This window comes from Hippocampus zosterae, chromosome 6, assembly GCF_025434085.1.
Source record: "Hippocampus zosterae strain Florida chromosome 6, ASM2543408v3, whole genome shotgun sequence".
In the NCBI taxonomy this organism is placed as follows: Eukaryota; Metazoa; Chordata; class Actinopteri; order Syngnathiformes; family Syngnathidae; genus Hippocampus; species Hippocampus zosterae.
Genome location: NC_067456.1, coordinates 1,881,192 through 1,902,596, shown reverse-complemented (window position 1 = coordinate 1,902,596; position 21,405 = coordinate 1,881,192). Strand labels below are relative to the sequence as shown.

Genomic DNA, 21,405 nt, shown 5'->3' with positions numbered 1-21,405 from the left:
ATTCCTTCCTGCCAAGGAAAGAAGTAGCTCGTCTGTCATGGTCTACAAATATCGCGAATAAAACTTTCACGATTTGTGATAAAAGAAAAACGCATTGATAAAAATACCAATTTATTCATTTTATCAAAACGAAAAAAAAAATAGTAACGTGTGGAGTCCAATGACCACCTGAGTTCAAAGCGCGTGCATTTTGAAGCACGCGCACGACATCGCTTCAGAGTCCACACTTCAGTCGAGGTGTAGGTAAAATGTCATCCCAAACGACTTTTAGTATTCTATCAAGTGGCGCAATAAATGCATTAAAAAGAATAATTATGTAAGAATAAGACAAAATTCGAACGAAACATTTTCTCATACTAACCTATATCGGTTTGGCTCGTGGACACTTTTTTTCTCACAACATTGTAGAACTCAAATGGATAAAAGTTGGTTTATTGGAATGTACATAAACACTCATGAACTTGAAATTTACCCAGAAACACCGCGGTGAAGATTAAAAAAAATATTCGAGAAAGAAAGGTCAGGTGCGTAGAAAATGTAATTCCATTTCGGAGCAATTCCGCAGACCACCACTAGAGTGTCGCCAGTGAGCAACACATGACGTCAGTTTCGCATGGCGTGACCCATATTATGAATAATCCACGAGTAGGCGGTACACACCAAATACTTTGAATACAAGAAGCGGAGGCAGGGGGGCTTCCCCACACCCACCCACAAGGAGCATCAGAAAAGGAAAGCATGTGCCAGTTGTTGCGCACCCAGCCTTGGCCGCCGCCAATCGGGGGCGCGTTCTCTCGTACGCCGCCGCCGCCGCCGCCCGACTGCGCGGCTCGGGCGCTCGGGACGCGCCTGCGAGTGATCGGGGACCAGCTGGACAAGCGTCGCAGGGAGATGGCCAGCGAAGACGGCGAAGACTTGACGTCCGCGCGCACTGTCGCGCGCGTAGGCGTGTGCGCGCTGCTGTTGTTGCTCTTCACGAGACGACAGTAACAAGGTGGGTAGTCACGTGACTTTGCTTCAACCCTTTGTGTATAAGACGACACTGACTTCTCCACGTGCTACTTAACTGTAATAATCACGTCATAAAAACTCCTCATTTTACCCAAATCCAGTCGCTATACGTCAAGGGAAAAAAAATGTTAAAATGATAAAGATGGAATATTGCTATTTATAACTATTTTAACATTAGAATTGTGTCCTTGTAAGATTTTGCTACTCTAGCAACAGTACGTCTTAACGATGCACTTTTTTCCACTTCGTGTTCTGACATAATGCCAACCTTCTTTATTTGCCAACTTTATTTTCCTCAAAATTGCGACTTTTTTGCATTATATTACAAATATGTAAAATGGACCATGTATTCCCAAATTGTTACTTCCTCACAGTTTACGCAGACTTTTTTTTTTGTTGCATATATCGACCGTATTCTCACAACACAGCATTTTTTTAGCGTCGTGTTCCGTTATCCTTGAATTGATCATTGTGACCATTACAACTATCCCAGATTACAATCCGCCCATTCTTTTGTAATGCTACAATTTGGTAGCATTTTTTTTTAACAACATGTAAACATTTCTTTTCAATTCAAACTTTTTCTCACTTGACCGAGTTGCGTTTGCCCGCGTCTCTCTCGTACGCAGGCACCATGCGACCGCAGACAAAAGACGAGGATGACGAGCGTGTAACTCAACCTAGAGGAGAGTCTACGTGATGAGGAATGAACACGCCTTGCGCCTCTTCTTTCTCCTCAGCCACATGCAGTGATGTCATCCTCCCCCCGCTGATTAATTAGGTTCACGCGCAATGAGAAGGGGGAGGGGGGGGGGGTTAGTTGAGGGAGGGAGCAGTGTCAATTGTGTGTACAAGTTTCATCCAGATTGCACATTTGGCTGTCATGTAAACAGCAAGCGTGTGAAACCAGTTCCAAGTCGTGGAACGGTTCCAGCCTCGGGGGGCCAAGGACTGCGGGCTGTCTCGATTACGCATTGGACGGATGAAGCATGGCGATGTAACATAAAGATGACAACTTCTTTGTAATATTGAAATGTATTCTGGTAGAGTTAACGGTTTTCTCATTGATTTTTTTTTTTCCCCGTTGGATTTTAATTTCATCCTTACAATCGAATGAATACCTTTCGCAGCTTCTGTGTCATCTCACATCTTCATTATAAAAGATGTTTTGCATCACACTTCAATCAAGACAAAGTAGGAATTTGACCAGAATTAACTGATGTTCAAAGTAAAGCGGGAAAAATTCAGATTAAAAGTAAAACAATTATATTTTAGACCGAATTGGTACCGGATAGTAAAAGAAAAAAAAAGAGATCATCATCATTTTACCAGAATAAAGATGAAATATTATGCTGGGTTTGTACTTGGACGACTTCATTCTGGTACAGAACATTTCAACTTTATCTCAATTGGGAAGGTTTTTTTTTTGTGGGGTGTGTAATATCACATCTTTATTCTCACTAGATGACAAAAACGTCTTGCATAAAACCAATCTAGCTTATGAGGAAAATAAATTAGGACAAAGAGAAAAAACGTCATTTTAGCAGAATATAGTTGGAATATTATGTTTAAATTGTCGTATGACGACTCCCGCACACCAAGCGCCAATCGGTGCCTCAGCAACAAAATGATCAAACCCGTTTGAAACACGGCTCCAAAAAAAAAAAAAAAACATTCCAACTATTTCGTATAACATTTGAATTATTATTTTTTTGTTAATTACCATGCCGCTTTAGTAGATTTGGAAGTGAGCGGAGGTGGTCCCGTCCTTCCAGCATCGGAGTGTCTCCACGACGATGGCGCGACAAAGAGGGCACGCCCTCTCTCGGTCCAACCAGGAACTAAGACACTCCTCGCAGAAAACATGCTGGCGATGAACAAAAAGTCACCCATCGCGATTTACAGACATATTTCTTTATTTAAACACATCTGGCGTCTTATCGTACCTGACAAAGGAGGGCGACGGGCTCGCGAAAATCCGCCTGGCAAATAGCGCAGACGTCGCCGGCCTCGCTGCACTGCTGGCCGCCGGCCCGCACGCCGTAACTCTGCAAAAACAGCGGTCGGCGGGAACACGCTTTTCATAAAATGCCAATTTGCTTTTGCGCAAGACTCAAAAGTGAGTGATTGAAAATGTAGGTTTTTTTTGTGCCAAGTGTAATTTTTCAAAATAATTTTTGGTGGGGTGCGCAATGCCAGTCGCTATAAAAATGGGATTTCTCCCAAAGTGTACTTTTCATTGACAGAATTAAAAGAGGGCAATTTTTTTATTAATTCAATAACAGCATAATTGCTCCTCATTAATCCGTGACCTTTGATATGAAGCGGGGTGTAAACAACAGCTACAAGTCATAAAGCGCTCATGAAGCATCGTCAATCAATCACTTTTGACATTGAGGAGGTGAACCCAAGTCAAACAACGGCTTGCAAATCCGTAAAATGTCATCAATCATCGTTCATTTGTGACCTTTTGACCCCTAATGTCATTAAGGAGGTCATGCATTGACCTTTGCTACATTTTTTTTATAATCTCACTAACATGTAAGGCCAATTGCTGTAAATTCTATTCATTCATTCATTCATCTTCCGTACCGCTTGATCCTCACTAGGGTCGCGGGGAGTGCTGGAGCCCATCCCAGCCGTCTCCGGGCAGTAGGCGGGGGACACCCTGAATCGGTTGCCAGCCAATCGCAGGGCACACAGAGACGAACAACCATCCACGCTCACACTCACACCTAGGGACAATTTAGAGTGTTCAATCAGCCTGCCATGCATATTTTTGGAATGTGGGAGGAAACCGGAGCACCCGGAGAAAACCCAGGCAGGCCCGGGGAGAACATGCAAACTCCACACAGGGAGGCCGCAGCTGGAATCGAACCCGGTACCTCTGCACTGTGAAGCCGACGCGCTAACCACTGGACTACCGGGCCGCCCGCTGTAAATTTAAAATTAAATACAAAAAAATCGAAATTTACCTGTCCATTGCTTTTCATTTCACGTGTGATTTCTTCCCTGTAACAGGAGCAGTTTCCTCTTTAAATTTTTTTTTTTGTTTGTTTTAAATCTGAAAAAGGGGGTGTCCGACAATAAAGTTATGGTTTCCTTCTACAGGGTGGAAAGGAAACCCCCAACCCTCCCAAAAAAATAAAAAGCAGAAATGAACGAACCAAATTATACTTTTAATTGGAAAGAGGTGCGGGAGAATAAAAGTGTCTGTTGGTAAATGAGTTTGATTTTTCCCAATTGAAGACTACGGCAATTAAAAATGTGCTTTGAATTCAAAAGGGGGTGCGCGAGCCTCACCTGAGAGTGACAGAGCAGGACCAGCGCCTTGCGTAGGGCCGCCGCTCGGCCGCAGATGTCAAGCGACTGCAGTGGACACACACAAAAAGGAATGACGTGATTCATTCATTTTTGGGTGAATCACGACGTGACGACGTGATTCACTCAAAATGCCATCTGGTCTAATAATTACATCTCGACATTCTTTTCCCATTGCAGGAATGATTTGGTTGTCACAAAGTAAATAAAATGTATGTACTTTCTTCTGTCAAGTTTCAAACTCTCAAGGCGGTGCGAATATTTCAATGAATGGCAGCCTGATATGACCCCAAAAATTTCCAAACAGCCCCAATTCAATGTCTTTAAGTAATAGAGTGATGAAATATGAGCATTTCCTTTACATTACATTGAAGAAGGGGTGCGCAAGATCAAATGTGTAAGTGACACATTTGCATTAATGTGCAATTTCTTTATATCGGCGAAAAAGTTACGCATCTGCATATAAAAAGTTACTTTTAAACTAAAAATGGGGTGTGTGATGGCCATTTGGTATAAAAATTACACATTTACATAACACAGCTCCCTATAGAATTTTTTTTCACAAAATAAAATTAAAAAAGGAACATTTTCCTTTTTTTTTTTTTACAAAATGACATATTAGACCAAAATGGGGTGTGCAAAATTAAAAATAATGATTGTCTCCGATGAAAATTACAAATGATACGTGCCCCCCATTTTAAAAAAAAACAAATTAACATTAAACATGCAAATGGCATATAATATAAAACCCACACATTTACAGTCTTGGCCCCTCCATGTCTGCGTTCCCCCCACAAAATGACATTTGGAGTCAGACGGGGGTGTGCAAGATTATAAAACATTCATTCATTCATTCATCTTCCGAGCCGCTTGATCCTCACTAGGGTCGCGGGCGTGCTGGAGCCTATCCCAGCTGTCTTCGGGCAGTAGGCGGGGGACAACCTGAACCGGTTGCCAGCCAATCGCAGGGCACACAGAGACGAACAACCATCCGCGCTCACACTGACACCTAGGGACAATTTAGAGTGTTCAAACAGCCTGCCACGCATGTTTTTGGAATGTGGGAGGAAACCGGAGCACCCGGAGAAAACCCACGCAGGCCCGGGGGGAACATGCAAACTCCACACAGGGAGGCCGGAGCTGGAATCGAACCCGGTACCTCTGCACTGTGAAGCCGACGTGGTAAAAAAAAACAAACAAAAAAATTATTCAGACACTATTCATTTCCTGTGTTATTCACACAGCAGTTATGTTGAATATTCCAATTTAGCCGGGGGGGGGGGGGGGGGTGCACAGGTGTTTTGAGAAACATGTGAGCCTGTCGAATGCAACGCTTCCTCATGCGGTGCATCCACTCAGAGCAAAGTCATCGAGTGAGTTAATTTTTCCGAAAGAGTTATTTGCTGCGTCAACTTTGGCGCAGCTGCTCTCCTCTCGTGACAATTCAAAACAACTTCATTGGCCATCGGCGGCCGGGGCCAGTTTCAGTTTCACTGTGACCAACGTCCTTCACTCATTCCGATGAATAAGCGCCTCACCGTGTATTATCTTTTTTTTTTTTTTTTTTTTAACTTGCACTAATGGAAACTTCTCATTTCTGGGGAATTCCTTTCTGCAGAAGTTATGAGAGAATTATGACTCAAGGGTGTTCTTGTGAATGGGCCTCTTCGCGATTTAGAAGTGTGAAGCGTTAGTATTAACATCATTATCATAATACGAGCTTCATTTTTAATTATTTCAAGAAAGCACCTTGCAGACGCTGTAGAGGATAATGAGCGTGGCCCCCAGGAAGTAGCTGGCCGAGGGCTCGTCTCCCATGATGTACTTGTACCACAGCTGGATGGGAACCAGAGCTCGAAACAGCTGACTCAGCTCCTCGATCAGCAGGTAGAACTTGCCCTGCAAACAAAAAGGATCAAAAACTCAAATGTACGTGGCTCAACAAAAGGGGAGGGGGGGGGGGGGGAACAATACGAGTGTCCTTTAAATCCTTTTTTTTCTTCCTAGTGTGTATTTTCAACGTGTTCAGGAAAAAATAGTGAATAAATTAATGCCATTCAGTTTAGTTTTACTGTTTGCGGCAAGGCTGTAAATTCGTATTGTGAAAAGATAAAACTTTATTCAAGGCAACATGGGAAGAAAGTCATATTTTAACAAGGGAGTTTCTAAAATACAACTCTTCATGTACTACAATTTTCCTTTCGGAATATTCTTTTATGCATTTTTTTTTTTAAGACTATTCTTGAAAAGTAGGCCCGGTAGTCCAGTGGTTAGCGCGTCGGCTTCACAGTGCAGAGGTACCGGGTTCGATTCCAGCTCCGGCCTCCCTGTGTGGAGTATACATGTTCTCCCCGGGCCTGCGTGGGTTTTCTCCGGGTGCTTCGGTTTCCTCCCACATTCCAAAAATATGCGTGGCAGGCTGATTGAACACTCTAAATTGTCCCTAGGTGTGAGTGTGAGCATGGATGGTTGTTCGTCTCTGTGTGCCCTGCGATTGGCTGGCAACCGGTTCAGGTTGTCCCCCGCCTACTGCCCGAAGACAGCTGGGATAGGCTCCAGCACCCCCCGCGACCCTAGTGAGGATCAAGCGGCTCGGAAGATGAATGAATGAATGAATGAATGAATTCTTGAAAAGTATGCCTGTGGTTCTCCAGCCAACACCCCCAAAAATAAACTAAAAACCAGAACAATGATTATTATTATTATACGCCAATTATAATTACCACATGTAGTTTTTTTTAACAGAGTTAAAAAAAAAAACTCACAGTCGGCACTAATCTAAGTTAGGGTTTGTTAGTGCTGAATAAGTGCTTTACAGTTTGTTTATACGGGTGTGCCGGTCCTCATATTAAGGTATGCCCTCATTTCAAATTATTTTTTTGGACCCCCAAGCGACGGCTGCTGGACCCCCAGTTTGGGACACAATGACTTTGTGACAAAGATGGATGGCTGCGGGTAAAGGCGCTTGGCTGCCTGGTGGGTCGGGAAGGAAGACCTTCGCTCGCGGCTAATTCATCTTCCTTTCTTGTCCCCGCGGCCTCAGTTCCCAGTGCAGTCATCACGCCCACGCCAAAATTGTCAAATGGACGACTTGGACATCAGCCAAGAGACAAACTTAATATGCTTCTGCTTTTTTTTTTTTAAGCTTTCATTACTACGAGTTCACTCAGACACTAAACTTCTTTTTTTTAGGCCCTTTTCATATTGCTGCGCCGCCAGTTTCGCTGAGCGGCGTGATATTTGGTAGGCGTGTCGACTAAGAGAAGGCCAACAAAAAACACGCAAGAACTAAGGGTTGAAAAGGCACAGGTAGTCAGCCATTTTGGTTCGAAGCCCAAAACTTTCCATCGGCTCCGATGCTAACTGCTACAATGTCCGTGCTTTTGCAGAAATACGAGGGAAAAAAAAATATGCAAGCTTTCTAGAACCGATGAGTAATCTCAGACTAAATTATTAACTTTGGTTCCACGGTGACTCACACTTCTTTTGAAGCCTGTCTTTTTTCAGCAGATAGAAAAACATCAGTCATTAGACTGAGGCGGTTAGGCTTTGACCTCGGTTTGTTTGGTTGTTTCAGTTAGTTTAGTTTTGTTAGTTAGTACGCAAGCAGTGGTGAATAGTCAAACTCTTCCCAGTTTCAAACGGGGACTTCCACCAACAATCAAGATGAGAAGACGCAAACAAAATGATCTGAATTGGCGCCAGTCACAAGAAGGAGTCATGCCTGACCGCCTCTGACAAAATAGTCGCATCAACTTCCCCACTCACACGTGGTGGGCAGCTTCCGCCAAATTATCGGAGTGATAGATTTATTTTCTGCAACTCAGGCATGTTTGTTTTTCCAACGCCGCCAATTGAAGCTTCATTTTGCACTGTGGTCCTTTCATAAGTTTTCAATGACGAAAAAAAACCCCACAGAGATATCTAAAGCGCAAAACCCTCTTTTAAATATGATAGCAATCAATGTTTTTACACTTGTTGCCAATCGCAACAAATCCGAGTCACAATCCGTAAAAAGTTAACATGCAATTCAGCGCCACATATCTTAGGGATCTTAGTAATTCAGGCTCCTGGGCTTCTAAATTGGGAAGGCGCCATTCACGCGAATAACTCTGAATCATAATTCTCTCACAGCAGCTGCAGGAAATTGTTCGCCAGAAAAGACAACTTTCCATTTGAGCAAGAAAAACAAAAGGAAATATATTCACACCACTCAATATGATGACAATATTGTACAACAAATGTGCAGGACCACTAGAAATGGTCATTATGACCTTGACACATCAAACCAAAATGGCTTTTTGACATTTTTATGTGATCAGTCATGATCGACATGCTTAGTTTAAACATGTTATATTTTGCAAGTGAAACTGGCTTCAGGGACCGGATTTTTTTTTCAACAGTTTGGAAGAAATAAACAGACTCCAAAATGTCTGCTTCAAACCAAAATGGCAGACGTTCTGTGTTTTTTTTTTTTCCAAATCTGACTCCCTGAGCTATTTTTATGGCTCTACGTATGATTGATATTACCACAACATTCCATGTCGCAAAGTGCTTCACAAATCCGTAAGACCAAAAGTCAAAAAGTCAAAAGAATAAAAAGTGACCCAGGTTAGGTTGACGTGATTACCAAGGAATAATATTTGGCCACTCCTGACAATGACTTTTTATTGTTCACTATTATTAATGTCATGCATGTCCCGATCTATTTGGCAACTTATTTCCCCCTCTTTTATTTGTACTCCTCTGAGCAAAACGTGTTCATTTCCTGCCATCCACTCACATTGAAACACATTTTCCATTAAAATTTTGCACCTTTTGTCTTATTTGTGTCTGTATCTTGTTTTATCTTCACACTTCTTGCGCTCTTGTACTGTTGGTCTCTTGACTGTCATTTTATTGAACTATTTGTAGGCCTTAGTAGTTCTGAGTCCTGCTCTGCTTCAGGGTCTTATGGGGTTTCACAGGGTACAATTTTAGGGCCCCTGTTTTTCACCTTTTATTTTCGCCCCCAGGGTTGCTTAATAAAGTTAATTATTCCATATTGGCGGTTTGAGAACAATACAAAAAATATACAGTATATACTGTATACAAATCCCAATGAAAACTGATGATTTACCCCCCCCCACCCCCACCCCCCAACACCCTCCTACCCGTTTTCCACTCACAAATCACAACAAAGGAAGTTGCACTGAAGAGAAGAAGAAGAACATAGTCCCTTTTAGCATGAATCACACGCGCCGTAACTTCGACTGTCACCCTCCTACAATCATTGTTTAGCAAATCGGAAACCGAATCATTTCCTCTTTTTTTAAATTATTTTTTCCCACGCTCCTCTTGTGAAGCCAAACAAATATATCTGTTAAATACATCTAATACAGACATGAAATCGACGTTCATCAGCCTGTTCTTTTTGTTTCTTGAGTAAACCAGAAATGCTCCCGCTGTATGTTTAACTCTCCGTGTTATGTTGAGAAAATTGAGAGAGAGATTCAAATTCACCCTGGAATACTACTAGTGTTCTTTCTGACTCAATCTCTGTTTAGATGAACTTGATTTTTGTGCAATTATTATGATTAGAATATTGAGAAATCCAATTTAAGCCCCTTCACGGCCTTGCAATGTTCAGTAAATGAAAAACAGTTTGATGACATATTTTAGGAAACGTGTTCTGTAATTCCACATGCTTTCTGTGTGTTGACAAAATTATAAACTTGAATGTGAACTCTCACCCTGGACTTGAAAGCCAAGAGGATGCCAGGTAGAAAGAGGACAAAGCATTTCAGTCCAATGGTGACGAACTTGAGGACAAAGTCGGTGACGCCCACCGCCCACATGAGGTCGAAGAAGTCAAAACCATCCAGATTGGGCTTGGAAAACATGAGGCTGGAAGGTGAAAAAAAAAAAATATGACATTGTTCTCAGGAGTGTTGGGGTGACACACGCAGCAAGCGCATGATGTGACAAATGATAATAAAATGAGCAAAAACAAACTCATGACAATACTCACAGGACAAAAACCAGATGGGACCGGTGCTAAAAGAAACAACACATAAAGTGGCTGACGTAATGGAAAAAAAAAAACAACAACAACAAAAACCAAAGAAAAGTTGAACCTAATCAAAAAAGGGCAACTAAAAGTCACACCAGCTGACGTTCGCTACCTGTTGTAGAGCTCCTCTTGGCTGAAGGCGTAGTAAATATATGCCACGTTGCCAGAGAGGAACAGGCCGATCCAGAGGGCCACCAGCAACGAGCGCTCCTCCTGAAATGCACCCAAGCACGTGACACCAAAAAAATTTTGCATGTAAGGCAAGAATTCTACCGGGTTTTTTTTCTTACCCGCAGCGACACCTGATGCTTGAACGTGGCGTTGGCGTAAGCAAAGGTGCTGGCCATCCCCACGCAAACCGCGATACCTGTGGCACAAATGACACGGTCAGCATCATCTTCATCATCAGCAGAAGACATGGGGGGGGGGGGGGGGAAAGACCCCTGATAGACAGCAATTAGGGCCAGCACAGAGCTTAGGTTGGAATGAGTGGGATGTGTGTGCTAGCAATCTTGCTAAGTACAGAGGCTAACGTGCTGGGATGCTTAACGATGCTAGGTATGGGAACAGTGTTGAGGGCTTAAAAAAAAAACACCAAAAAAACATGTGTTTCATGGGAATTGCACGGCAAACAATATTATTAAACTATCTTAAAGGAGCGTTGGCGCGGAGTGCCGATGCGGATTTGGAGCTGGGAGTCGCGGCTTGGAGTTTGAAGCGGATTACGTGGGACAGGAGAAGTGAACTAATCTCTTTTCGTCAATGGATGCTACAGCTTTGTGTTTGCTTTCAAAACTTAGCTTGTAGCAGACGTGTGCACATTTTTCAGCATGACGTCTCTGATCCACTGGAGAAAGGACACTTTTGATCCTCTCCTCTTTCATCTAGAACTGCTTCAGACAACAAAGTGTATGCAGAAAATTGGTGAAGATTGAACGACTGTCTGTGTCCTATGTGTTGTCTTGTGTTAGTTTTGTTATTTTGACTTCAAAATGGCGCCGCGAGAGTGGCTGCCTTTCCAGCAGCTCCTATATTTTGTTGTTCTACTTCTTACTTTCATAACTTTGCTGCTGTGAATTGGGAATTTCTCCATTGTGAGACTAATAAAGGTTTTTCTTATCTTATCTTATCTTATACCGAGCTTGTGCTGGAAGCAGACTTTGGCCAGCAAGATGAGGATGAACGGGAAGCCCCGCTGGAGCCACGTGACCACCGCCTTCAGCTCGGAGAGGGCCGGTGCAGGAGTGGACGGGTCCTCTGGGCCCACCTCTTCCCGGGGCCCGTGGTGGTGCCTCTCTGAGCCCGCCGCCGCTGCCACCGCCGTGGCCTGCTGGAGAAGAGAGGAGGTCCTGTGCTGCAGCGGCGGGTGGTGGAAATGGTGCTGAGGCTGAGGGTGGTGATGGTGATGGGGAGGGCGAGGGAGGAAGGCTCCGCCCTCGGGCCGACGGGGGCCGCCTTCTTCCCGGGACGACGCCGTCATCTGGACAAAGACGTCCGGCGGCGAGCCCAGCACTAAACTGGCCGCCTGGAACTGGGCAGAAGAGACGGCGGCGGACGGGACGCCCACCAGGCCAGAAAAGATCTGGGGCGATGCGGGCGAGTCGGCTTTAAGGCAGTCGAACACGCCACCCTCGTCCAGACTGCTCTCTGATCCCAGAGTTTGGCTACGGCTCCTAAACAAAAAAACTGAACATCAGATTGAAGTACTACAGTGTTTCCCCACTGCTCTGTCATGAACGTTTTGAAAACCTTTACCCTGTCATAAAAACCTCAAGTTTGGTCAAAACGCCAACTTTAAATCCTGTATAAACCGTAACTTGGAACATATGCTTGAATGTCTCATTTTAAACCCTAACCCCCAACTGAAACCCTAACTCTGTTTTAAAACCCCCAAATTTGCTTGAACCCTTACTTTGAAAAACTCTGCATCGACACCCTAATTACAAACACGAATTCTGTCTTTAGAACCGTAATTTTTATAACCCCTACTGATGAACTGTACTTTCGTTTAGTGCACAAAAAAAAAAACCAGACGCATTTGTGGTTCGGTCGCTCGCCTTTCTGAGGGCATGCCATCCGTGTTGCTACTGTGTCTCCTCTGCATGGCACGGCGCTCGTCAACACACGAAGCGGCCCTGAGACCATCAAGTACACAGGCCCATATTAGACATGTTCACGTTTAGGGCCTTTTTTTATCCATTGGGCAGGAAGAAGTTTGAAGCAGCGTTTACCTTAATGTTATCAATGAGTCCTCCTCCGGTGAATTTCATTTTTTTATTTCAGGTGAGCTATCTTAATACCGATTCGGAAAAGATGCTCGGCTTGCCGCAGTTATTTTTAGTCAATAACTTCCGGGTGACGTCATCGTCTCGACGCATGTCGACCAATCGCATTTGACGTTTGCTTATTTTGCCGCTTTCAGGCCGCATTCGAGGTAGGTGGAAATCAAGAGCAGTTGAATTTTTCTTTCTCGAATTTGGAAACCGCCTGAATAGCCTGAACTGGAAAAGGCTTTTTTTCCTTTGCAGACTGAATGTTTTCAGAGGTTAAGTAGGAACGCTACAGTTGTTTGTTTCATATCAAATAAAATGATTTTTCTTCATACTATATACACGTATTTGCAATCGAAATATTTCTACTGCATTACATGTTCATGTTTTAACATGTATAAACGTTCATACTGCATTATATATACCGTACATCGTTGTTGGCGGCCATTGTATTGAAAATTTACGTTCGTCATGTCTGTCCTTTGAGTTACATCGTAACGACGTTTGACTGTCCAGTTCCAGATATCTACAATTCCGTTTCCCATAAACATGAATGTCAAAAGTGACGTCATTTGCCCGAGGCGAAATGACGTGTCAGATATCTGACATTCCGGGTTGACGAGGCAGAATTTAATCCAGATATCTCTAATTTGCTTCGTCACACTTGTGTTCGGGATATCTTGAATGGAAACTCGATTGAAAATCGAATGTTACGTCATCACGTTGTCGGCATTCCTCGACCAATCGCATTTTGACGTTCACGGTGACACCACTTCCGTGTTGTGTCGTCAGATTTTGTTTTGCTAACGCCGGCGGATAAACACAACTCGGACTGCCACGTATTTCGGGAAATGTAACTTTCTCTCTGCTGCGTATTGCGTTTCAGTTTGTCTCATTTTCACATACCCCCACCCAGCTTGTTATATTTGTCTCGGTTATGTGTCCTCATGAATAAGCTAGTTTGCTCATGCTTCTCACGTCAAATCAAGCTATCAAGCCAACAAGGCAGGCCAACGAGTAAACGTAAATTGTTGCCGTCGACACATTTAAGTCAATTTATCATGCAAAATGGGATAATTGCAGAAGATGCGGAACGCTCTTCATTTGAGTAATTTTTTGTGTGTCTTGTCGGGTGCTAGCTAGCTTTAGCAGAACCTCGTGCACGTTCACGCTTGCACAATTTAACGAAACGACAGGAGGTTGGATGTTTGTGGACCAAGTCAAGCTATGATGATGCTCCGGCGTCTCCTGAGGAAGCGCTGGGTGCTGGGAATCGTCTTCGGGCTGTCGCTTATCTACTTCCTCACCAGCACGTTGAAACAGGTGCAGCATCGACACACAAGCGTAAAAATAAGTTAACCTTCACCGTTTTGAGCAGACGATACAACTGATGTGACAATAGTGTTGAATATAAGGAAGCTTGCGGATGATGAGTGGACTTTATAGTTATTTTTAAATTATCGTTTAAATGTAAAAAAATAATGTGTGAGCGTGCAGGAGGAGCGAACCACTCGGGACCGCACCCTTCTGGAGGTGAGGGACATGGAGCTTCGCGTCCCCTGGAAATTGCGCTTTAACCTGGGCAACAGCAGCCGACAGATGGGGCACTGTCGTAACTCCATCCAGGGCAAAACGCTGCTCACCGATGAGCTGGGTGAGCAATGAGCTTTTTGCCTTGTCATAGCCGTTGTCACGGTTGACGCCAAGGTGCACCTGCAGTCGAGGGAGGCAGAACACACTGCGGATCATATCAATGTCAGCTGCAAAAAAATAAAATCTTGCGGCAATGACAAGGTAGAAGTTGTACATTTGTGAAACGTTCATTTCAAGAATTTGACCTTTTTTGATTCAAAGGAATCTTGAAAAATGAAGTCAGAAAATAAATTGGAGATTTGTTCATCTTAATTGACTGAAGATGTGTTGAAAATAGAATCTCTTTGAGAAAAGTCTTTTTTTTTTTTCTTGAATCAATTTGGGAGAATATATTTTTGCAAAATGACAATTAATTATGTGGAGGTGCCTTTTTAGATGAGCGTAAAAAAATGTCTCGTGTCTCCTTGGGATAGGTTACGTGTGCGAGCGAAAAGACTTGCTGGTGAACGGCTGCTGCAATGTCAACGCGCCTCGCAGCAGGCAACACGTCTGCAAAAGCTGCCTGCCCAACGGTTGCTGCAGCGTTTACGAATACTGCGTGTCTTGTTGCCTGCGGCCAGATAAGGTAAACGCTTTGTCCGCACCCAATTGGGTTTACCGTAAGAAGTCATTGCCAGATAAATTGCCAACTTCCACCAATCAAGAACATCTTGTAATATTACATGAAAAAAGATTCGTCTTTTTTTTCCTGATGAAATTTGAGAATTTGGTCATGTTTGAGCATCAAGAATGAGAAAAGACAAGAACAGTTGAACTGAGGTAATTTTGGATGAATAAAGGAAAAGTCTCTTCAGTAGTTTTATATTTCAGACGTGGACATTGTAAGTCCTAACTTAAGAATTAAGTAATTTAATGTTGGAAATAAATCAATTTTCATCCTCAGGGAAACTACAATTTTTACAGGACTAATCGCGGGAAAAAAATCCTTTTCAAAAGTCAAAATCGTTTTCCTCACATTTGTTTCCCCTTTCAAAAATAAAATCGCCCTCCCCGACCCCCCCCAAAATCAGATGACGTCCTTTCGGAGGACAAAAAGTCCGAGTCTCGAGCGAAGAGGTGTTGTGTTTATTTCCTTTCCATGATTTTAGCAAGCCCACCTGGAGCGCTTTCTGAACCGCGCCGCCGAAGGCTTCCAGAACCTCTTCACCGCCGTGGAGGACCTCTTTGAGCTATGCCTGGCCAAGTGTCGCACCTCCTCGCAGGTACGTCAGTCCTAATCCGGAAATTATATTAGCGACGTACGAGCAAACTATGTCATTGAAGCGTGGGGGGGGGGAGGGGGGGAGATTTTGGTCTGGCTTCATCATCTCCAACTCGGGCTCTCTAAATATCTCCTGAATACACCGCTACTCCTTTTCGAACGGCCAAAACTGTGTTTGCGACTCATGCAGAGCGTCCAGCATGAGAACACATACCGGAACCCCCAAGCCAAGCACTGCTACGGCGAAAGTCCTCCAGAGCTCCTTCCCATCTGAACGCCGTCTCCGAGCACCACAAGAAAGACTTTTTGCTGCCTTTTTACCCTTAAAGCACACGAACAACAAATCCACGGTTTACACTTGAGAAGCGCATCCGGCCGTGATGTGACGGTTGTCAGTTCCGAGGCAGCGGCTGTGACCTCCGCCAAGGATGTGGCAGGCACGTTACGGATTGATCAAAGTTAGTTTGTAGTGGAAGTGTGGCCCGCTTAGCAAGGAGTATTTGGGGCCACGGTGAAGGACGGACAGCAATTACACCATGCAGGTTGTCATGTTTTTGTGAAACAGCTTAGCAGACATTTAACAAATAATAATAATAATGAGTGGGCTTTTTTTTTAAGGGGTGAGGGGCAATGTTTTGTTTTGTTTTATGCAAAGTGCATTTAAGTTACAGGAGTTTAAGGGGGGAAAAAAATGGGGTGAGTTTCAGAAAAGCAGATTTATTTTATTTTGAATACTGGTCAGTAACAAATTTGTGCCCCAAGATTTTTTTTTTTAACCGATTTACAACAATTTCATTGTACTGGATTCAAATTTTTTCTTTTTTTGCTCATACAGGTCATCTTTTTGAACTATAGCCATGTGGGTTTTTTTCTCTACACGTTGTTTTGTTTACATGTACATTTTATATTGGCTATATTTTTACATTTGTGTATTTTTCATTTGCTATATTTATTGACAGGTAGGCCTACTTTTAGAAGTGTCTGCTATTCGATTTACTCCCAGTAAAGTTAGTAAAATTGAATTAAACGGTTTCTCTTAAAACCTCTCAAATTACAAAAATCTACAGATGATGTCACGAAATATATACATTGATCTGGTAAGAAAGTCAGATTAAAAGAAAATTGTAATTTGTCATGAAAACCTAACCTTAAGACAAACGGATGTCATGTCGGAGTCAGTGATACAAAATTGTCCTAAATCAGACAACCTAAAAAGAAATAACGCAGTGGAATGTAGAAATAAAGTTGAATTTAGAAAAGTTGATTTCAAAGTCATTTTTTGGACTTGGGGGGGTGAAAGAAAATAATTACAGGAGTAAATGGTGCTTTAAAAAAAAAATTAATCCCAAATTCATGATGATGAAGAAAGTCATGATCTGACAATAGTTCACCGATTAAAATGACCTTTTAGGGAGGAACAACTCGTTCATTGTAACATGAACGCTGCCCCACAAAAAAAAAAACTATTTAAAAAAAACGGTACCTCCATACATCAGCCTCATCATAGGAACGCCGTCTGCGAAGAAGGTGCTGCATTATTAATTATATTCTTCTACTTTTGTGATCAGTCCCGCCATGCTGGAGGATCTTCGCTCCCCCGAGTGTTGTCCTACAAGTCGTGTCACAGTGTCAAGTGTATCAATGCATGTTCATGAAATAAAAGTGACTGCAACCAAGAAAGACTTTCAAAAGTGTTAATTTACCAGAGTGCACGCATTTGTTCCGCAGCAAAAAATAGTCTTGCGAGGCTGGATCTCCGGTCAAACAGAACAAAGCTGCTCAAATGTCTGTCGAAAACGCACCTGCAGCAGCAAGACAAACGTTTCTTCCCGCGCGCCCTCCTTGACGTCTTCCGCCTTGCAGTCACCTTATTGGAGCTCAGCGGTCACATGACCGAGGCACGCATTTATGGCAATAGCAGACGGAAATTAAATGATGGTTAGTTAGTAAAAACAGCTTTAGGGGGCTGTCTTTTACAAAATAAAATAAAATAAAAACAATTAAACACCCTCACGGGAGTTTCCCCGCATTCTGTTCGGACCGCTGGAAATGACCAAATGGTTTCAAAACAAGATGGCGGACTTCCTGTGTGCTTTCAGGCGATCCTTAGTGGGACTTTGTCCATGCCCACCAAATATCCTATTGATATTTTTTTCTGTTCCATACAGGAAATTAGGATGAATAACAAGTGAGAAACAAAGCAAATTCAAGAGGGCCTTGGAAATAATTGGACACGTCCCAGGCTGTGTTGTTAACCTTCGCCTCCTCCCATCTGTGCACACAATCAGCCACGATTGGAAACAAGCGGCAACCCGTCCGTGCGGTGCCTTCAAGGGACGGACTGACGGCACGGGCCCATTAATCATCCTGCGGCCCTAACAAACCAAAATGTCCTAATTAGGGAAACATATCTGTCAGGCTTTTTTTTTGCCAGCTTGATGAATGACCATCGCGTGGGACCCGATGACTTTGGGTGCTAACGCCCGCTGCGTGGCCTTTTATTAAAAATGAGATCCTTGACACTTGAAATTGTACTTTGACTTGAATATTAAAATACAATCCAAAAACCACTCGATTACGATCCTGATGTTTCAGATCGAGTGCCTTGGAGGAAGGAAACATCTCAGAGGGGCCCTCAAGGGCCGGACCTGAGTTACATCATATTTACACAAGCGACAACAGCAAAATCCTGAAAAAAAACTTTATTTATAAACTTTGCACTTTAATTTAAAACAATAAATACAGCAATAACATAAGTAGAAACTTCCAGTTATAAATAATCATAATACTGAACGGTGACTAAAGAACAACGGTGACCTCATCAGAGGAAAGTGCAACATGCATGGCGGATTGCTTGGGACCCGACGAAGCTTTTGGGTCTGCATTCTGGGACCGTGGCACATGTCTGTGCGCTCTTTGGGGGGGTAGGGGGGGGCGTGGACCAAGGAAGACTTGTTGACAGCAAAATGAGTTCAAATCCTCTATCAAAAGTATCAAATCTGTCAGCAGACAACGGTGAAGCTAGCGGTTAGCTTCTGGGTTTGTTTTGGTTTATCCATCCGCAGCTTTGATCGGAGCTTTTCATTTCTTGCCCACGAACTGGCCAGAGAAGTAAACATTGGATTCTTGCGCCACCTGAAACGCTCCCAGTTTTTCCCACAACCTGAGCAGAACTCTTCTTGTATCTGGCCACCTTCTGGAAATGGACTCTGGTCAAAGCTCCACATTGTAAGGGCAGTTTTTCCACAAAACTCCGAAGAACCATTCGTGCCTAGTTTCAGTTCTGGCGTGAAAAAATGTTTGTCCCACGAGCAGAGCAGAACTCTCCTCTCGGAAAGTTTTCAGTAAAGCACAGCGCAATAATCAGCAGCGAAAAAACGTTATCGGCTCTGATACAGTTTCCTCCTGGAGTTGGATTTCGGGGCCTGGCCCCCAAGAGTTCTTGATCCACCCGGAGCCTCGTCGACGTGGTTGTCGCACAGCTCCTGAGCCGCCTGCAGGACCTTGTTGACCTCGGCGAGCCAGTATTTCAGGCCGACGATGACGTTCCAGCCGTAGGACTTTTTGGGCCAACTGTGATTGTGGCTCAGGTGCGGAGGCTCTACCGTTGTCAGCGCCACCTCCGGGTAGAGCCGTTGGGTCAAGAGCACCAACATATTGGTTTGGCTGAAAAGGCTGTATGCGACCTGGTTCAGAGGCTCGGCCACGTTGATCGGGTTGCCCCAGTCTTCAATTTGGTATTCTGTCACCTTCTTGATATGCAGTTTGAACAATACGTTGCGAGCGTAGATGTCCTGAAGCTGCTCGGAGAAGTTGGAGCCCCTCACGGTGTAGTCGGGGACATTGGAAGGCACGCCACTCAGCCCCTGAAAGGCCATCTGGGAGGGGGGGAAGGAGGACAGACGGGTGAGCGCGCAATTCGTTAAAACAACGCTCATATTAGAAGGGACCGTAGCGGTTCAAAAAATGCCCAATAAAAAATAAAGTCTACTTTTCCGAACCTTCAAACTTAACTTGCCTATGTCGGGGAACATAAGTTTCTATTGCCTGATGATTTCTGTTTTATTACAGTCTCATTTTCAACGAGCCTCCGAGAGCCGAGGCGCCGATGGACTCGCTTGGCTTTCACAAGACTTTCAGACGGGACTTGGAAAAAACAGGAAGCTTCGATCTGGTGTGATAACTACAACGAGCATCGCCATTGCGAAATGACCGGGAACCTGATTACTAAACCTCAGCGTGAGACAGCAAAAACAGCTGAAGCGAGACGCTGATGCAATCGTGGATTGTAAACGCCGTCACGCACTACTCGAGAACCGCTGGCATGGCCAAGAATAACAAAGCGAGGCCACGTCGTTTCCTGTGACGTATTGCGCTAGGCTAGCAATTTGGGCAAACGTCCTCTCCGAACCCTGACATCAAACGCAACAGGTAGCATGACCCCCTGAAACATTTCCCAGTGTCAAAAACAACAACAAAAAAAAGGTCATCCAACACCTTAAGCTTAAGTTGGAATTTAATGCAGAAAAAAATAAGGACTTTTAAGGATAACAGTATTGAGTGGTAGAACCTGGTCAAAAAGGACTTAAACCACCAGCGTATTCCACCGGAAGGCAGCATATTACTCTGTGTCGGGGGGGGGGGGGGGGGGGCAAAGGGGGTTCAGAATTTTTGTTGTTCAAATATTACATGCCAGATGATATGCTTCTTTTCCAGCGGGGTTTTTAAGGACTTACACGAAAATTTAATCTCATACATTTGCGGGGTGGCGGGATTCGGGATCCGGAAAGGCCAAAGCAAAAAGGAAACTTACATATTCGTCGAGCAGGTGCTCCGTTTCTAGGCTGAGCGTGAGGGTGATCAGCTTGAGTCTGGAGAAGGCGTATGGGCAAGAGATGGCGGCGAGGAGCGCCGGGCGACATCGAAGCGCCACCAGCGTCACCAGCAGCGCTGCGCAAGAGAGCAAATCAGTCGTCAAGCACTGGAGGCCATCCCAAGCCAAGTGCAAAAAAAAAACATTCAATCACATACAAAAGAACAAGAGAGGCTTTTCGTCATTTCGTGTTACAAATACGATAAATAGCACATTCAAAAAAAAAAATTCTGAAGCGAACTTAAGTTCAAAAGTCTTAACAGCGGGTAACAGTAATTCACCGGGTAGCCGGCAACACGTTTGTGCAAAATTTCGATTAAAACACCCTGAATAGGGACAATCAAAATTTTAAAACGTGGATTAAAAAAAAATGTATTCACAGAAATATAATTTTCCAAAAAAAAATACCAGAGTGCAGCAGCAGTCTTTTGAGAGCGGGAGCCATGGCTTCGTCTGTCCTTCACGTTGCTCCTCACTGGCGTCTGGCGTCTTTTTATGAGGAAGCATCCTCATACCTTCATCATCATCATCATCATACTGGACTGAACACACCCACGGCTGACACACTCGGAAAAGTTCACCAATGCAAGACGTGTCAAGCGAACGTTTGACTGACACATCAGCGGCGCCCGCCCTCCCTCGCAGCAGGAGATCCCGAAATTCACTCTCAAATCTAAAAATATACCCAGCCATGCTTCATAGATTGTCTTTTGGCTTGCTGCATTCTTTTCTGATATTTTCGGATATTTGTTGGAGGGGGGGGGGTATATTTTATATGTGTGTATCATTTTTTCCCCCCCCAGTAATTTAAGCCCAAATTTTCTACTGTCAATTTTATTGATTCAATGTTTTATTTTACTCATATTTTGTCTTCATATAGTTGGGGGGTGGGGGGGGGGCTATATTTCCCCTTTATATTTTTTTTCACCTCAAAAAGTGAAGTGTATTGTTTTCTGATATTGTATTTTTTGTTTTATCTTTTTTGGTCGTTTTTTCCTTTTAATTTCTGAGTTTTGTTTTCAAA

At 43.7% G+C, this 21,405-nt stretch overlaps 3 protein-coding genes and 1 long non-coding RNA gene across 4 annotated transcripts; 2 read left to right on the top strand and 2 right to left on the bottom strand.

Moving 5' to 3' along the window:
- The first annotated feature begins 21 nt into the window (after positions 1-21).
- On the top strand, positions 22-3,579 carry LOC127602788 (uncharacterized). Its single transcript, XR_007962866.1, has 3 exons — positions 22-994; positions 1,641-1,792; positions 2,748-3,579. It is a non-coding gene; the product is annotated as an uncharacterized LOC127602788 (long non-coding RNA).
- On the bottom strand, positions 2,713-12,766 carry rnft2 (ring finger protein, transmembrane 2). Its single transcript, XM_052069009.1, has 10 exons — positions 12,616-12,766; positions 12,442-12,519; positions 11,522-12,057; positions 10,675-10,751; positions 10,497-10,597; positions 10,065-10,218; positions 6,082-6,231; positions 4,315-4,380; positions 2,958-3,059; positions 2,713-2,878 (listed from the first exon to the last, which is right to left on the bottom strand). The coding sequence occupies exons 2-10, from the start codon at positions 12,486-12,488 to the stop codon at positions 2,744-2,746; spliced, it is 1,368 nt and encodes a 455-aa protein (XP_051924969.1). The 5' UTR covers positions 12,489-12,519; positions 12,616-12,766; the 3' UTR covers positions 2,713-2,743.
- Positions 12,767-13,408: 642 nt separating this feature from the next.
- spring1 (SREBF pathway regulator in golgi 1) lies at positions 13,409-16,550 on the top strand. The gene is made up of 5 exons (XM_052069111.1): positions 13,409-13,977; positions 14,152-14,308; positions 14,721-14,872; positions 15,396-15,509; positions 15,699-16,550. The coding sequence occupies exons 1-5, from the start codon at positions 13,882-13,884 to the stop codon at positions 15,780-15,782; spliced, it is 603 nt and encodes a 200-aa protein (XP_051925071.1). The 5' UTR covers positions 13,409-13,881; the 3' UTR covers positions 15,783-16,550.
- Positions 16,551-18,197: 1,647 nt separating this feature from the next.
- Positions 18,198-21,336, bottom strand: LOC127602759 (uncharacterized). Its single transcript, XM_052069101.1, has 3 exons — positions 20,790-21,336; positions 20,322-20,458; positions 18,198-19,386 (listed from the first exon to the last, which is right to left on the bottom strand). Exons 1-3 carry the CDS (start codon positions 20,824-20,826, stop codon positions 18,889-18,891), a joined length of 672 nt encoding a protein of 223 aa, XP_051925061.1. The 5' UTR covers positions 20,827-21,336; the 3' UTR covers positions 18,198-18,888.
- Positions 21,337-21,405: the final 69 nt, after the last annotated feature.

Bases quoted from the DNA above. Each gene is read 5' to 3' on its own strand.
- rnft2 (XM_052069009.1), bottom strand. From the start codon at position 12,488: ATGCAGAGGAGACACAGTAGCAACACGGATGGCATGCCCTCAGAAAG. The intron at 10,219-10,496 runs GTAGCGAACGTC...TTCACCTTCCAG, and splicing joins CAAGAGGAGCTCTACAACAG to CCTCATGTTTTCCAAGCCCA. The intron at 3,060-4,314 runs GTGAGGCTCGCG...CTGTTTTTGCAG, and splicing joins TCCTGCTCTGTCACTCTCAG to AGTTACGGCGTGCGGGCCGG.
- spring1 (XM_052069111.1), top strand. From the start codon at position 13,882: ATGATGATGCTCCGGCGTCTCCTGAGGAAGCGCTGGGTGCTGGGAATC. The intron at 14,309-14,720 runs GTGAGCAATGAG...TCCTTGGGATAG, and splicing joins GCTGCTCACCGATGAGCTGG to GTTACGTGTGCGAGCGAAAA. The intron at 15,510-15,698 runs GTACGTCAGTCC...CGACTCATGCAG, and splicing joins AGTGTCGCACCTCCTCGCAG to AGCGTCCAGCATGAGAACAC.
- LOC127602759 (XM_052069101.1), bottom strand. From the start codon at position 20,826: ATGGCTCCCGCTCTCAAAAGACTGCTGCTGCACTCTG. The intron at 20,459-20,789 runs GTATTTTTTTTT...TCTCTTGCGCAG, and splicing joins AAGACTGCTGCTGCACTCTG to CGCTGCTGGTGACGCTGGTG. The intron at 19,387-20,321 runs GTAAGTTTCCTT...CCCCCCTCCCAG, and splicing joins AGCACCTGCTCGACGAATAT to ATGGCCTTTCAGGGGCTGAG.